The sequence below is a fragment of the Saimiri boliviensis genome, chromosome 2 (genome assembly GCF_048565385.1).
Source record: "Saimiri boliviensis isolate mSaiBol1 chromosome 2, mSaiBol1.pri, whole genome shotgun sequence".
NCBI classification, from domain to species: domain Eukaryota; kingdom Metazoa; phylum Chordata; class Mammalia; order Primates; family Cebidae; genus Saimiri; species Saimiri boliviensis.
In genome coordinates, this window is record NC_133450.1 from 49,735,263 (window position 1) to 49,752,033 (window position 16,771).

The following is a 16,771-nucleotide window of genomic DNA, read 5'->3' on the forward strand; positions in this document are numbered from 1 at the left end:
GGAAACAAAATTTAAAATTATGAACATAAAATTAGGTAATAAGGCTGCATATGTGAGGAATAATAAAGATTAAGCTTCTTTAGTTTATGGTTGTTATAGTTTGAATGTTTTTGTCCATTCCAAAATTCATGTGTTGGAAACTTAATCCTCAATGCAACAGTTCTGGGAGGTGTGGGGCCTTTTGGGAGGTGTTTAAGTCATGAGGGCTTGATTAGTAACACTATAAAATAAGCTTGCAGGAGTGAATTTTCTCTCTTCTGCTCTTCAGCCGTGTAGGAACACAGTGTTCATCCCCTTTTAGTACTTCCGTCTTCTGCAATTTCAAGATACAGCAAGAAAGCCCTCGTCAGATGCCAGTGCCTTGATCTTGGACTTCCCAGCCTTCAGCGCTGTGAGAAAAAATTTTCTGTTCTTTATAAATTACCATGTCAGGTATCCTGTTACAGCAGCACAAAATGGACTAAGGTAACTGTAAATCTGTCTCATAATGGAGACATAAATTTTACAGATGTCAACATATAAAAGGCAAGGTAATAGATAAGGAGAAATAAAAGACTCAAAAGAACTCCCAAGTATTGAGACCTGAAGCACTTCATCATTAAGCAGATAGGAATAAGAGAATAAACTAGCAAAGGATTCTGAGAAGCAGCAAAGCAGAACCAAGCAGGAGGAAAATCAAATGTAGGTAGTATCCTGGAATCCAAGTAAAGAAAGTATATCAAGGAGGTGGAAGTGATACATTTTAACAAATATTGTTGGTGGACAAAGTAATATGTAGACTAAGAACAGACTAGTGGAATTAGCAAAGTAGTCATCATTGATGTCCTTGGCAAAGAGTTTTGATGGAATGGTGGAGGAAAAAACTTGACTAATGTGGTTTCAAGAATGGGAAGACACTGGGAGCTAGAGAATAGAGACAATACTTTTGTAAGTTCTAATACAAAGGAGTAGATAAAATAGGGCATTAGCTGGTGGGAGAAGTGATATTAAGAAAGTTTTTGGTTTTCTAAGATGAGAGAAAAAACAGTTGTGCACTGATGGGAATGAATCTGTAGAGAGCAAAAACTTGACAGAAAAAGAGGAGAATTGCTGAAGGAATGTTTTGAGTAAAGGAAGCATGAGGTTTAATGGATAAGTAAAATGAATGGTTTTAGACAAGAGCAGGGAAAATTCACATATGGTAGTTGATGAGAAGGCGGAATATATGAGTATAAATGCTGCTTGCTTCATTAAGTATTTGTTAATATGAGTTTGTGGAAGTTCACTTTGGATTGTTTCAGTTTTCTCAGGGAAGTAGGAAGGTCATTAGCTGGGAGAGAAAAAGCAGCAAGAAACATTGCGGGGGTTGTGGTTGGGACAATTCTTGGAAGACTCCATGATCTCTAAACACTGGTGTTACAATGTGTACAATCTTCTCCCCAGGAGTGTGAATGGGACATATGACTTAATGTCTAACTATAAGAATATGGCAAAAGTGATCCAATGTCATTAGCATGATTAAATTACGTTGTAGGGTAAAGGAGGTATGAAAGTTACTCCTGTGATTTTATTCAATATATGACTCCATTTTTGCTGGCACACAATGAAGACAGAGTCTCTTACTGGCCTTGTAAGACACAAACAGTCAAGTTTTGAAGGCCCTGTGGAGAGGGTCATGTGGCAGGCCACTGTGGGTGGCCTCTAGAATCTGAGAGTTGCCTGTAGCAAATAGCCAGTTATAAGTGTGGCCCTCAGATAGGTTAAAAAAAAACCTCACAAAAATTGAATGCTGCCAACAACTACCTGGATGAACGTGGAAGCACATTAGTCAAACCTCTAGATGAGAATGCAGCCCTGTGAGATCACAAGCAAAGGGCTCAGCCTGCCTGGCTTAAGTCATGCCTGGGTTCTTGATCTACATAAATTATAAGAAAATAAATGTGTGCTGAGCTATAGAAAATTAACTAATACAGGGTTGAAAAGAGAGGAGAACTTGTGAAATAGTCACCTAGAAAGTAAGAAAGTGAATGAGCTTGAGAATGACAGAATTAAGAATCTATTTGAGACTTGTGGACATGAATTTAAAGTGAGACCAGTTATTTTTATTTTTCTGCAACCAAAGTAAGGGTGCTATATACTAGTTACTTATTTTCATGTGTTTTATACATTTTTATAAATGTTTATTACATAATTTCAAACTTATCAGTAAATAAACAAATGTTTATAAACAAATATTTTTGAAATCTTTTTTTATTCTTTTCATGAAATTTCAGAAAAATTCCAGGAGAGCTAACAGCAAAGACCCTAAGGTTAAAACCAAAATTAAATTTTTGGTACCACTGACTGATTAACAAAACCATTTTGTTGAATCTTAATGGAGTGAATGGGTAACTTAGTATTAATAACTTAGAATTGATTGAATGCTACTGATTCTGTTTTTTTAAGTTTTATTTGCAAGTTTAAACATGTAGCTTTAAAGAATTTGATCTCACTTATAGGTGGGTGTTGAACAATGAGAACACATGGACTCAGGGAGAGGAGCATCACACACTGTGGGCAGTTGGGGTGGGCAGTGGAGAGACAGCGGTGGGGTGGGGAGGGAGAGGAGGGTGGAGAGGGATTACATGGGGAGAAATGGTAGATATAGTATGCACCTAAAGTTAAATAAAAAAATTTAAAAAAGAATTTGATCTATTTACTATATCTTTATATCTGCTTCATATTTAAAATTCCATGTGTAGAAAAATATCAAACTTGTATCTTACAATATGAAACACATGCACAGAAATACAAGTTGTAAAACAGTTGGTTCTTATAACTTTTCTTCTTCAATAGGGAAAGAAGAGCAATTTGATTTACTTTTAGGCAACAAGTAACTGAGTACTCTTACTAGAAAATAATTGTAAAGTAGTTTAAATTAAAGCAGACAGGCTTTGATTACAGAAATATTTTACAGTTGAAAAAGCAGCCAATATACTAGAATCTTTCTAAAGACAAAATTCAAAAGCTTTAATAAGCCATTTGCTTTATTACTTACTGTTAAAGAATATTTTTTTCATTATCACTTGACAGATATTTAAGAAACTAAATAAACATAACCTAACATTTATATGATGCTTATTACATTCAAACCACTGTTCTAAGAAGAGGTAACTGACATAAGAAAGGTTATACATTTTCTTAGGTCAACCCTATGAGGAGTTATTATTTGAATTTCACAGATGGGAAACTGAGACTTAAGGTAATACCCAAGACTGAAGAGCAATGGCATAATGATGGCTCATTGCAACCTTGAATTCCTGGACTCAGGCAATTCTCCTGCCTCAGCCTCCAGGTAGCCAGGATTACAGGCAAGTGACACCATATCCAGTTAATTTTTAAAATATATGTATTTTTAGAGACATGGTCTTGCTATGTTGCCCAGGATGGTCTCAAACTCCCAGCCTCAAGTGATTCTCCTGCCTCAGTTTTCCAAAGTGTTGAAATTACAAGTGTGAGCCACCATGCCTGGCCTTAACCATCATTTTATAAGGCTTCTCATATGATAGGCTTTCACTTTTAAGGAGGAAATTATTATAGAACAACATCGTAGTCAGAGTCTGTCAGTCTGACCTATGGAAATGTGTTAAGGGGTCTCAAGATTAAGAAAGTAAAATTCAGTATGTACTAAAACATGTCATCATTTAAAAAAATAAAAAATATTTTTAAAATATTGGAAATGCAGATCAAACTTACTCCTTGAATAGTTTTCTGTGTTTTTTATTTTTAGTTTTCTGCATATTGACAATCCATTGTTCTTTTTATTACAATTAGCTTAAGATGGTCATATTAGAACCTATTTTCTTACCTTGGTTATACACTTTTGGATGTAAGTCAGTATAGCAAAGCTAAATTAATTGAGAATATTGACAAGAAAAAAACGAACAACAAAAAACACATTTCCTTCTGCCCTACTACATGATTAGAATCTACTGGAAAATACTGTTGGGGATAAAATAATTACAAACTATTAATAATATGAAAGATTGATGATTACAATTCTTTCAATGAATTATAGATTTTGTTTTGTTCTTCTCTTATATCTTGCTTCATGATATCCAGGAGATATTATGCTTCTTTGCACAAGAACAGAAGAAAACAGAGTATAAGTAACACTGTAACAGAGTATAGTGGACAGAATATAAAATTACAAATGATTTATTATTTCAAAATAGGAAAATTTAGATTTGGCAGAGGTAAATGTACTTTATCTACAGAGTAAAAATACAATATTAGTAACTTAAATATATAATTTGTCTTTAAAAAATCCATTTTATAAAGATTCTCATGCTCAAATAAGAAGAAACAAAAGAAAATACAAATTTAGCTTCAAAGGCAAAATTAGTAAAAAGGTTTTCTTTTCTAGATCCAGGATTTTTTACTTTAAGAAAAATCATTAGTTGTATTTTTATTGTGGTAGTGTTTGTCATGTATACATTTGGAAAAGACAGAATGATAAAGTACAAAAGAAATATTAAAAACATAAAATCAGTTGTTTTCCTAAAAGGTTTTTATATTATATAATTAAAGCTCAGTAAAAGATAAAGTATGTAGAGTGAAAATGTAAGTATACTTTTAAACTTCATGCATTTGTAATACAAGCTTGGTTCTCACTTTATGTAGTACCATTTCCTTCAAAGAGAAGTGCTGGGTTTTATCACTGGAGATGTGTACTTTACTAACCAATTTATTGGGCCTAAAAATGTTTGCATTATAAAATACTTTTGTCTGAAGGGAACACTATTGCATAAAATGAACATCAAACTTGTAGTATAAAATATCATCCTAAATATAAGTTTTGCTTCCAGTTATTGTATTTAAATCTTTCTTCAAGTTGCAGAAGTATTAGGATCAATCAGCAAAATAATTCTGATAGTCTTATATTAGATAATATGCAAAGGCCACATTTAATATATTTAGCAAATATAGTTCAAAGTTAATAATTTGTTAGTCGACTATATGAAAAATACATTCAACAGATAAGCTTTTGTTTAATATTTAAATAAACCCATAAAGCCTTGTATTATTAAAAATAACATTTCTTACCTAAATGAAGCTCAACTCAGACAAAATAAAAATGTGTTTAATAATTTTAATAAATATATTATTCAACATTTGTCAAATTACAGTTTGACTCTGAATTACATAAATATTTTAGATAGTCTTCTTGTATTTTTCAAAAATAACTACATTTTTGAAGAATGACCTACAGATAGTATCAAAACAATCATAAATCAACTAATAAAATATATTCTACTTGTAAAGTTTGCCAGTCAATCAATGGTAATGCTAGAATTTTTTTTAAGTACTATGAAAACACCATCTCCTGAGTTGTTAAACATTAAAATTACCACAAATATCAATTTTCAGTTTTAGATTGCTAGAAATGCTTTTCTTCAATAGTTTAAAGTTGTTTATACAGTAAGGCACGTCTCAAATAAAAAGCAAATAAAATTGCATCCACTTTTAAAGATATACCTTTGCTCAATTTATACATTTATTTTTTACATATATGATATCCTTAACTTACATATGAAGAATTCTAGGAAGATACAATAAGGGAGATTAAAAATACCAATTCAATGAATAGTCTTCAGAGCCCCATTGGGTAGTCACAATTTACAGGAAAAAAAATTCTGGTAGTTTAATATCTGAATATAGTTTTTGTTATCTAAAATTAAAACTGCATATAAAATTTTAGAAATTATTGATATTTCTTTCTTAGGTTATTTGGAATCTGATTATGGTGCATATTGTGAATGAACGAATAAATCCTTAACCCACCATTATCTTTTTCTCCAGTTTGCAGGCAATCACCCGTGAAAAGTATGGTGTAGATGACAGGATGATACTGTACCTGATTAGCTCTGGAGGTGGTCATGGGATCAGATGGAGAGGACTTGGTGGTAGTTGGGGAAGATGGCAATGTCTGGGAAACAAAGCAGTTCAGGAGCAAATCAACCTTTATAAGCCTTAAACTGATTATTTAAATAAAACAAAATAAAATAAAATGTAATATAACGAGAACAAAATCCTATGAACAAATTTTTCTCCTACTCATTTGGATTTAATGGATTTTAATATCAATTAAGTAACTAATGCATGTAAACATGCATGCATAAGTATGTAAAAATAAATTCATGACTTGAAATCATGATGGTGATTAATAAAAATTCACATGAGTACTAAAAGTATCCTGACTATATTCATGAATAGTAGTTTCATTTCTTTCCCTCTTGTTTTCTGGGGGAAAAGAGATGTAAAAAAAAATTCAAGAAGTTCAATGAATAAAACCAAAAGTCACTTTCCTATCAATGAATACAGTCGCAGATTTGAAGAAGTGGTGAAATGAAGTTTACTTTGGCATAAAAGTATCCACCTACTTAATATGTTGAACATCACCAACAAGTTGATTCCACATGAATTTAGGGATCCATATTTAAAAGCAATTAAATTTGAAGTTCTGAGTTCTTAATATCATATTATCTTCTAAAATATTAATTTTTAATAAATTTAGGGCCCGTCTGAAAATGTAAACATTAACCTCATATTAATAAACAGGTAACTAAAAGCATTCTTAAAAATTATCATATTTTTATCATTTATCCTGAAGAGTAAATTTAATATAGATGAAGAACATATCTATATTATAGCATCATCAAGTGTTTTAAAAATAAACACAAAAATCTTAGGAATCATATTTATTGTTCACTTCATTCCTAAACATATACACTTGCTAAACATATAATATGTTGTATAAGGCCATCTACACATGTTGAACAATTCATTGATATTTTTAAAAGTTCTTATGTCTAATAGAAAAACCTTAAAGTGTAAGATGTTAAGAATTTTTTAAGTGTCATATGTGTACTAAGCAAAATAACATTGTTTAGGTGACATCCTCAACAGATAATATTTCTAAACAGGTGAAATGGGACAAGTTTTTATACTAAAAATACAATTGTATATGGCCATTTTATTGTATATTAATATATATTTGTCAAAATTACTCAGATATGAGCAAAAGCATAACTTTAAAGGTTCAGCAGTGAAAGGAAAAGCAGATTAAATTACTTGAAGTCATATTTTTGCATTTAATATTTCAAAAGTTAGTTGGGTACAATAAAGTCATTAAGAGAGAAAAAAAAAAAAAAGAATAAGAAATTCCCAGGCTTCTGGCTAACTCACTGCTCTCCAATAACAAAATAAGACTGGTTCTAAAATCATACCATGTTTTATATAGACCACTCCTCAAATAATTCCTGATTCTTCTAAAGTTAAAACCTAATACTTCTAGGAAACCTAGACCTAATAGTGAGTCAAAATTTTTACCAAATCATATAAAAAAGGGGGTAGGCGAGCTACCGTAATCAGTAAATCCTCAACATTTTAAAAGTTTTCACTATTTCATTTTCTATTTTTGCTTTTTATGATTAATTCTTGCTATTTCTCAAGAGAGATTTTATTTTCAATAATTAAAAATCTCCCTAATGTTTTATTTCCCATGCAATACTTTGCTGAGACATGTGTTAATGACTCCATGTTACTATTTGCTCTATGAATTGAATAGTAAAGGTTTTATTTTTCTATAACTGGTTACAAGTGTTACTACAGAGGATATCTGGGAGGAGTTAATATACATGTAAGAATCTGTTCAGTACTAATCTCTGATTAATAATGAGGCTGGTGACCAAATACATGTTAAATAAATCTAGAGGTCATTTCTCCCAATATAAGCTAGAATCCATGTTGATTAATCTACAAGATGTACAATTCTATGTATGTTGAGCTCTTCTACTTCCATTAGAAGAACTATCTAATGGAAAATCATTCTGAAGTACTATTAGGTTTAATATCACCTTCACCTTGTCTTGGATACAAAGTCTCAACAAGGTCTTAATTGCAAAGAACTATGTAGAAAAAGTTTAATCGCAAATTAAACTTTTAATTAAAATTAAAATTAAATATTAAATGGCTCAGAATTTGTAATCACTTAGATTAATATGATCTTCTGTCAATTTTTATTGCCTTGCTTTTTGCTTGGCATATATATGAAATATTGAACATGCATTAATAATTGATACAACTCACATTCATAAAAATTGTCCTTAATAATTGTGATGCTGTTTCTTTCCCACAGGAATGAAATCAACGATTTTAAACTTCTAGACAATATCAATGTGCTTTAGATAATTAAAGTTTTGGTTGACAAACATCATAATCTGTTAAGAGGTTACATTTTAATATATTAATGGACAACTAAAAATTATGTAAGTTTGGGTTTCAAGTTATAAAACTGTTGAAATGTCACAGCAAATTGTCTCTAAATACATTTTTTAAAGTCTTAAAATAATGAAAATGTAATGAAATGAAGATGTGACGAATTTTTCAACTATTATTCATATAAATATTTTTAAGCACAAAAGGACATCTGATTTATAAATTCAATTTTACAACAATAAAAATATTCTGGTAAGTTTCATTTCAGTTGATTTTTTTAAGTACTAGGAAAAAAGTGTTCTCATGAATAGCTAAATGTAAATATGTTAAAGTAATAATTGTAATGTAAAAGATTATTGAGTTAATGGAACCGGTATGATAATTGTTCTCAATCATATAGATAAAATCATATAGATTTCTATATAGATTTCTTATGGTAAAAACCATAAGAAATATTTAAATGTACAATATAAATGTACAAACTGTTTATTTCCTTAATATTTTATTTTATTATTATCATTATTATTTTATAGAGACAGAGTCTCGCTTTGTTGTCCAGGCTGGTCTCAAACTCCTGGCTTCAAGCAGTCCTCTCCCTTGGCCTCCTAAAATGCTGAAGTTACTGGCAAGAGCCACTGCACCTGGCCTGTTCCCTTAACATTTTATAAACAAACTTTTACATCTATTTACTGTGCAGAGTTAATTAAAGTTTAGTGGTTTCATACTAAACATGCTTTAGTGAAATTTCTGATATACATCATGAAGATGTAATTAACTGAATATTCACATAATATTATATATTGATATATTAGTTAGAACGAAGTACACATTCCTACAATATGTTTTTACAGTTTTCAAATAATGAATGCGAAAGACAAGAGTAATTTTTAGCACCATTTTCTCTTTCAAATGGAAAAGCATAATGTATTTTTTCTCTATATTACTTGAATGGCTGTTTAAGAATTCTTTAAACATTGAAGAGTGAAAATACTTATTGCAGAAAAATTATTGACAATTTAAAACAGTGGATTTTTGGAATATAGTTTTTTTTTAAAAGAAATCAAGAATTTAACCATAGGTAATTAAATGTAGATATAACTAGGCTTTTGGAAGTAAGTACAAGGTTATTACAAATTACGAGATGAATTCTTGTTAACAAATGACAGTTTTGCTGGGCCCGAGAATATTATTATTAATAAACACTGTAATAAACAGGGCTTGCTTTCCAGCTAGTCTGCAGTAATAGACTGTCAAGAGTCTCTGATCTTTTATAGGCAAAGTGAAAATAGCAATGAACAACAAATCTGAATTGTAATTCAAGCTGTATTACTAGTGAACTAACATTACTGAAGTATCACCTTCCTAAACCCCTACTTTGAGTTCTGTTAAATAAATCTGTATACTGTACCATTTAAAAATGAATGAAATATTTAAATATGTCACTGTAATCTTCAGCTTTTAATTTCTGACAAATATCCTCCTCTTTTCCCAACATTTGAACTGTCTTCCAGCATCTGAACTAGTCAATTCACAATTCTCTTTTCCTATGAATAGCTGTATCTACAAGCTCCCTCTGAATCTGTCTGGATTTTTAGGGCAAGAGAGAACAAGCTGCATAAGTGACTTCTTCTTTTTTTTCCCCACAACCTTCCAGATTAATTAAAAGGGCTCCTTAGAAAATATTAGGCAAATCTGTATTGCACAGGATGTCCCTTGACCAGACATCCAAGGTTTTTCATTATCTGGCTTCAAATCATCTATCTAACATTAATTCCCTCTCAACTCCAACATAAATGTTCCACTTCTGCCAGCAGTCTCCTTACTATTCAACAAATATGATATCTTTTCCCCCAGATTCATATTGTTTCACCTTCCAAAAAATGTATTTTTCTTTCTTCTCCTCTAATTAGCCTATTTCTCAAGGTTCAGTCAAGTTTTCACCTATTTACAAGACTATTAACTGTCACTCTAGCCTGTATTTCTTTTACAGGCCTCACAATTAATTAATTAATTAATCAATTTATTTATTTTTTTATTTTGAGACGGAGTTTCGCTCGTTTTCCAGGCTGGAGTGCAACGGCATGATCTTGGCTCATCACAACCTCCACTTCCCAGGTTCAAGCAATTCTCCTGCCTCAGCCTCCCCAGAAGCTGTGATTACAGGCATGCTTCGCTACACCTGGCTAATTTTGTATTTTTAGTAGAGAAGGGGTTTCTCCATGTTGGTCAGGCTGGTCTTGAACTCCCAACCTCAGGTGATTAGCCCACCAGGGCCTCCCAAAGTGCTGGGATTACAGGCGTGAGCGACCACACCTGGCCAGGCCTCTGAATTTTTATAGCATATTGTTTACATTGTAGCTTTGGTACATAAACACAATTATACATTTCTATAAGTCATTTTAAGTACTTACTCTCACAAACTGGTCTGCAAGGGCTACAATTTAGTTTATTTTGCTAGTTACTTAGAAGGCATTTAATAAATTCATAATTATTCACGTCCATGAATAATGAACAAATTAACAAGTGCTATTTTTGTCAATTTGTCATGACAACAGTAAAATTCTTTGGGTTAAATGAAATATTTTTTATATCTTACTTTGATCTTTTAAAATACAAGAGAATCTTTAAACATCCATAACCACTTATTTCCTGATGTAGCTTTTAGAAAAAACACATACATGAATTAAGAATTAAATATTCCACAAGAGCTAATATATCAAGTTATATATAAGGCTGTTTTGCTGAATTTTATTATTCTGCTATATGAAAGACCTGAGAGACCAGTAGGTACTACTTTCCCAAGAAACTATACTTGTTCGAGAACACCCTCAAGTCAATAGGGGCAGTTTTCAATTAGGTAAAATATCTGGTTCATTCAATTTACTTAGTTTAAAACATACAAAAACATCATACGAAATGTATTTCAATCTATTCCACTGCAAAATTTTAGACATAATTATTTTATACTGAATAACAGCATAATTTTTCAGAAATAAAATATTATGGTCATTTATATACTTATATTTAGAGAATAATCCAGCAAAGAGTACTACATTGGTAAAATTGGATACCTAGAAAGTCAGAGAACGCAAACTTAGAGCAAAAGATTTGACTGATTTATAATATTTTGGAAATACCTTTCACCACTTTACTAGATTTTCCAAGTAAAATTTTCAACTTTTATAATATAAAGAAAATATGGAAGTGTTAAATACAATGTCCTGCTAGATTTAGTGTTGTCTTTTTAATAAATCCTTTTAAATGATATACTGTCACATACATTACTGATTACATGAAAATATTAAATAACCAACAATAGTTTTAATTCCATGAATACCTACAAGGCTCACAAATGGATGTAAATACACAAAAGTAAATAAATCACTATTATTTTTATACTTAACTTGAATTCAAATAACATTATCGAAAAAAGGCAAATAAAAATAAAACAAATATTTTAAAATCCTAATCTTTATAAATCTATACTGGCACTGGATATATGAAAGCCTGTAAATCTCATAATGCCATGTAGAAAACTGGAATTTTAACAATGATAGACCATTATTTGGTGGTATATTTATTTTTATAAAACATAATAAAAATTCATATCATTGTCCTGAACATATTCTCAATGGTATCATACTACTAAATTTTATGTTTTAAAAAAAATCAAAATGTTGGCTTCTATCCCTAAATGTTTGAACGTTCTCAGAGAAATTGCAAAAGAAAAGGAGGAACTTATAGACTGGATTAAGGCAGAAAGCCAATAGAACTTATACTTCAGTGCTTATTCTGTAAACTCTTAGCCCAGATGATTTTAAACCAAGTCTTTAACTATACTCCTACTTTTAAACTCTGGAAAAAGTCACAGCATTACTTTATTCAGTCTTCAAACTATTATTTGTATTCACTGAGGGTAGAAAAAATAAACACAACTATAAATGGTTATGAAAAATAAAATATCTACTGATATCTACAACTGTAAAATATTTATATTCTTTCATGTATATATTAAGGGATACTTCTTTTAAGACTTACGAAGGGTATACAAACTGAACCATCTGACACTGACAAAAAGTATAATATGAATATTTTTGTGTAGAATAACAACTACCTATTCATGATTTAAACATAGAGGTATTTTTTTAAAGTAATTAGTAGAAAATAGGACGTTAGTTTATAATTTGAAAATATATTGCCTAATTATCAATTTCTATGTTTATTTCATTAGTCAACATTATATTTATCTATATAATGGTAAAATTATAATAGATTCATAACACCATTCAGTATACTTTTTCAATTCAGAAACATGAAATTAATAAGACTTTGAGCTACATTTCAAATTTATTACAATGAACATGAATATTCTATAAATTATCCTGTGAATTATGACTAATACATTTCTTTTGAAGCCATAGTCTGTGATAGTAAAATTGTCACATATTAAGATACTAATAATAAAAGGGCAAAGTAGAAACAGTAATTATGAACATAATCAAATAAATTTATAGATGTAAAGAGTTTGTGGTGGAAGAATCCACCTTATTTAACATGAAATAATGCCATTTTCCCCCTACATCATGTCAGCCATTACTCAATCTTAAAAACTCACATCGGTTTTTCCCAAGTAAAATTGTTTTTACAAAAAATCTCATACATTAAATATAAACAATGGCCCTTTATGACATATATTTAAATACTACATAAATTACACAAAACACAATAACTGATTTGTAACAAAGGACTGTATCGTAGATACATAAATTTACTATACATAGTTTTTTGATAAAAAATGTAGAACATGACAATAAAATTAACAAAACAGGAGCCTCTATGTATAATAACTACCTTGAAAACTACATGTATCACTAAAAATAGGGTATTGGAAATTTTGAATGTATTGTTTCAATACTTATACTTTGTTTAAGAAGTGATATAATTTTAAATAGATTCAATTCCTATAAATTAAATTTGTGTCTATAAATTTAAAAAGGGCACAAAGAGTCACATAAGTGCTCCTCAATGTAACACTAATAAATGAATAATTCAATTACTCAATAAATTAATTGATCTCTATAAGGATTACACCTTGATAGTCTTTATATAACTAAATGAAAACTCTGGTATGTTTTGTGTATGGTTAAAATAAAAGTTTTATGCTAAGACTTTAAGGCTTCTTTTGTAAGGAACTTATACTATGCCGTAGATATTTCTCTTTGATTTCTGAACTAAACACTCACTTGTTTGATGCGATCTGGATTAACGGTGGTCTGGGGTTGTAGAATGCTGACTGGTTCTGTCTTGGCCACATTTTGGGGCATTTCTCGAATTTTTTCTGCAATGAATCCATGAACTGCATTCAGTGCTTCAACTGTTCCCTGGATCAAGCACACTCGCTCAGTAGTACCTGTGGATAAAAGACTGATTTTTAGAAAATATTCCGTATTTAGCATTTAAAAACAAACTATGAAAAAGAATATTATAATGCCAAGAAAATAACGTAAAATGTAGAACTCTAATTTAAAACATTTAATTGAACCACACGTAACATATACATGTCCCTTCTCATGATTCCTTTTGTAAATTCTTTTTTAGTTATTTTAGTCTCAAAAAGGGCATTTGGATTCCAGCAGAATCAGAGGTCCAGAGAAGTTATGAACATATCACTGATTCATTAACATAACAAATACTTATTGAGTACTTATAAAAGAACTTAGGGTTAGAAACTGGTAACAAGCCAATAAAGACCTATAAATCCAGTTTTCAAAGATCTTCCTCTTCAGGGGAAAAAAACAGACATAAAACCAGATAATTGTAAGACATTATAATCTGAAAATAATGGAGGTAACAACATAGATGTTAGAGTTGTTCCATCATTTATCACACTCTTCCTTTAATCACAGCAACACTCATTACCTGATTATTTTACATTTATCTTTTACTTTTTCCCTAGAATGTGAGCTCTAGGTGGAATGTAAATTTGTTTTGTTTTGTGCTGTAGTGTCCTCAACGTTTACAATAGCTTCTGGCACATAATAAGTACACTGTAAATATTTGTTGGATAAATGAATCAGTGCTGTCTATATTGATGATATAACCTTAATAAAAAGACAGAATATTAGGATTAAACATGAAATTTAGATAGTTTATAAAACTTGAAATTCATAATTAATAAAGACATTATTAATAGTATTTGTTTCATATCTAGTGAATAAAATGAAAATATATGATGCAAGACAAGACCAAGGTAAAATTGGTTAGGTATAATACACAGGTCTTATGACCTATTTTATACTTCACAGTTATACATTAAGGCAATAAAAATTAATTAGTTTTTCAGGCTTATTGCAGAAGCCTAATATTCAACTGTAATCTTCTCAGGGACCTAACACAACATATGAACTCGCTTTTAAGAAATGAGTATTTCTTTTCTAAACAGTTGTTAAAAATACCAAAAGAACTGGATTTTAAAATCTGTGAAAGATTTTCTGAAGTAGCGGAAATATTTTCAATTACCTGACATATTTCCTTTTGGTGCTGCTGCTTCAAAATTCCAAGATACTTTGTAAAATGTTTTAAAATACATTATGAAGGGCAAATTTGTGAAACTACAAATATTTAAAAAGTCATAAGGAGTTTATACTGTTTTAAAGATTCTGACACACAGACCTATTTTCTAGTAGTTTTGAATTTAAAATAACACTAAAAGAATATCATTAATACTTGTAGAAAATAGAATTAGATTATAGGAATTAGAAGGAGAAATAAAAGAAAAAATTATAGTGATATACCTAAATTGTCATGTTTTAAACAATGAAAATTCAAATCTATAAAAATTTAAGTTTGCTGGATTTTACAAAATATTTCAACAGAGAGTATGAATAGCTTTCATTTGTAAAGGTGGATAAAGCCTGAAAAATATAATGTGAGTCTGTGCATTTAATTTTTCCAGTTTCTCTTAATCAGTTTTTCTCATTCTTGTCTATCTTGATGTAAATATTCTTGTTCCTGTATAAAATGATCTAGTTGATGAGGATACTCTAGGGAGTCTTTACAAGGTTGTATTAAGTGTTGAATAAATGACTAGAAAGAATAGGAACTGATCAATGTAGCTAATACAAAGTGTTCTTATCCAGATCAGCAGACAATACAAAACATAGATCAGATTACATTCTTGTTTTTGGAGAAAAGTACAGTGTGCTCTTTTGTGAATGCCAAAACAGTCTAATTTAAATACAGATTGATTTTAAAAAAGAAACAAACAAAACATGGCACTAAATAACTAAAGAGATTATAAATCTATGTTGTCATTAAAATTCTGATAATACATACCATGTCAGACCACACAGTAACCCCTATACTTTACAGATTATATAGACTAACAGATAGTAAGTGGAAATTACTGAGCCACAAAGAAATATGATTGTCTAAAGCTAAATTTTACATGCTAGCACTTGTGGGACATTCGAAAATAGTTCATAGGTTCACAATTGCAGCACATATTGTTTGAGAATTAAATTACATAATTTGCATTAGAACTATTGACAGAAAAAAGGGAAAGAAAAAAGGAGATTCTGTATCTACCACTCAGAAATGCTGTAATCCTCAGAAGAGATGCTGTCATATTCTTCTACTGAACTTATGGCCTTTCCACTCAGAAAACACAAAACCGTAATTTTTAGGAGAAAGTCACAAAAAAAGGAGGTTGTCAGGTATATGACCAAACTATGTTTAAAAAATGAGCCTATAAATCATAAAAGTTGCTGGTTTTATAATTTTAAAGGCTGTTAGCTCAATTAGTGTCTAACTAAACTGCCCATTATTTATCATTTTACTTAACAGTTGCATTTACTTCTCTTTGAAGTAAACTAGCAACAAGAGATGAAGACCAGTTACATAGAAGTACATGCCTATATTTTGTATAAGATAGAGGTATATAAGATACGATTAATTAATTACCTAATTTTTTCAGACAGAGTCTCACTTTGTCACTTAGGATGGAGTGTGATCTTGGCTCACTGCAGCCTTGACCACTTGGGCTCAAGAGTGATCCTCATGCCTCAGCCCTCCAAGCAGCTGGGACTTCAGGCAGACATCACCATGCCTTGCTGATTTTTCCTATCTTTTGTAGAGACAGAGTTTTGACATGTGGCATAGGCTGGTCCTGAGCTCAAGCAATCTACCCACTTTGGCTTCCCAAAGTGCTAGGATTACAGGTGTAAGCCACTGCGCCCAGCCTGAGACCATTAATTTAAAACCGCACTTTTAAGAAAGAAATCACAAAAAGTGTAATAAGAAGGGGCAATGTCAAATACAGGCAGTGTTATTTGTAATGACTTTAAGTTTTGATTTAATACACAATACATCAAATGCTAAAAATGCACAGGTTTCTAAAATTACATACAAGTTTTAATAGCAAAGTTTTCATAGAAATTTAATATAATATATTCTGTACTACTCTAAGTGTCCTTAACTCACTTACACAGTTCCTGTTTCTATCTAAAGTGATCCATCACTTATGCACTGGGCC

General features: G+C 30.5%; 1 protein-coding gene across 6 annotated transcripts in view; it reads right to left on the reverse strand.

The window, feature by feature from the left end:
• NOVA1 (NOVA alternative splicing regulator 1) overlaps positions 1 to 16,771 on the reverse strand; it is a 137,656-nt gene that overhangs the window by 20,897 nt on the left and 99,988 nt on the right. For 3 of the 6 annotated variants that reach the window (XM_010335363.3, XM_074393278.1, XM_074393280.1), the window contains 2 exons: positions 13,482 to 13,648; positions 5,876 to 5,947 (listed from right to left, as the gene is read on the reverse strand). In XM_010335363.3, the coding sequence (XP_010333665.2) occupies positions 5,876 to 5,947; positions 13,482 to 13,648 (239 nt within the window). Of the gene's footprint in view, positions 1 to 396; positions 4,095 to 5,875; positions 5,948 to 13,481; positions 13,649 to 16,771 lie in introns of those variants that run through there. The other 3 variants (XM_074393276.1, XM_074393279.1, XM_039469294.2) reach the window with 2 other exon arrangements.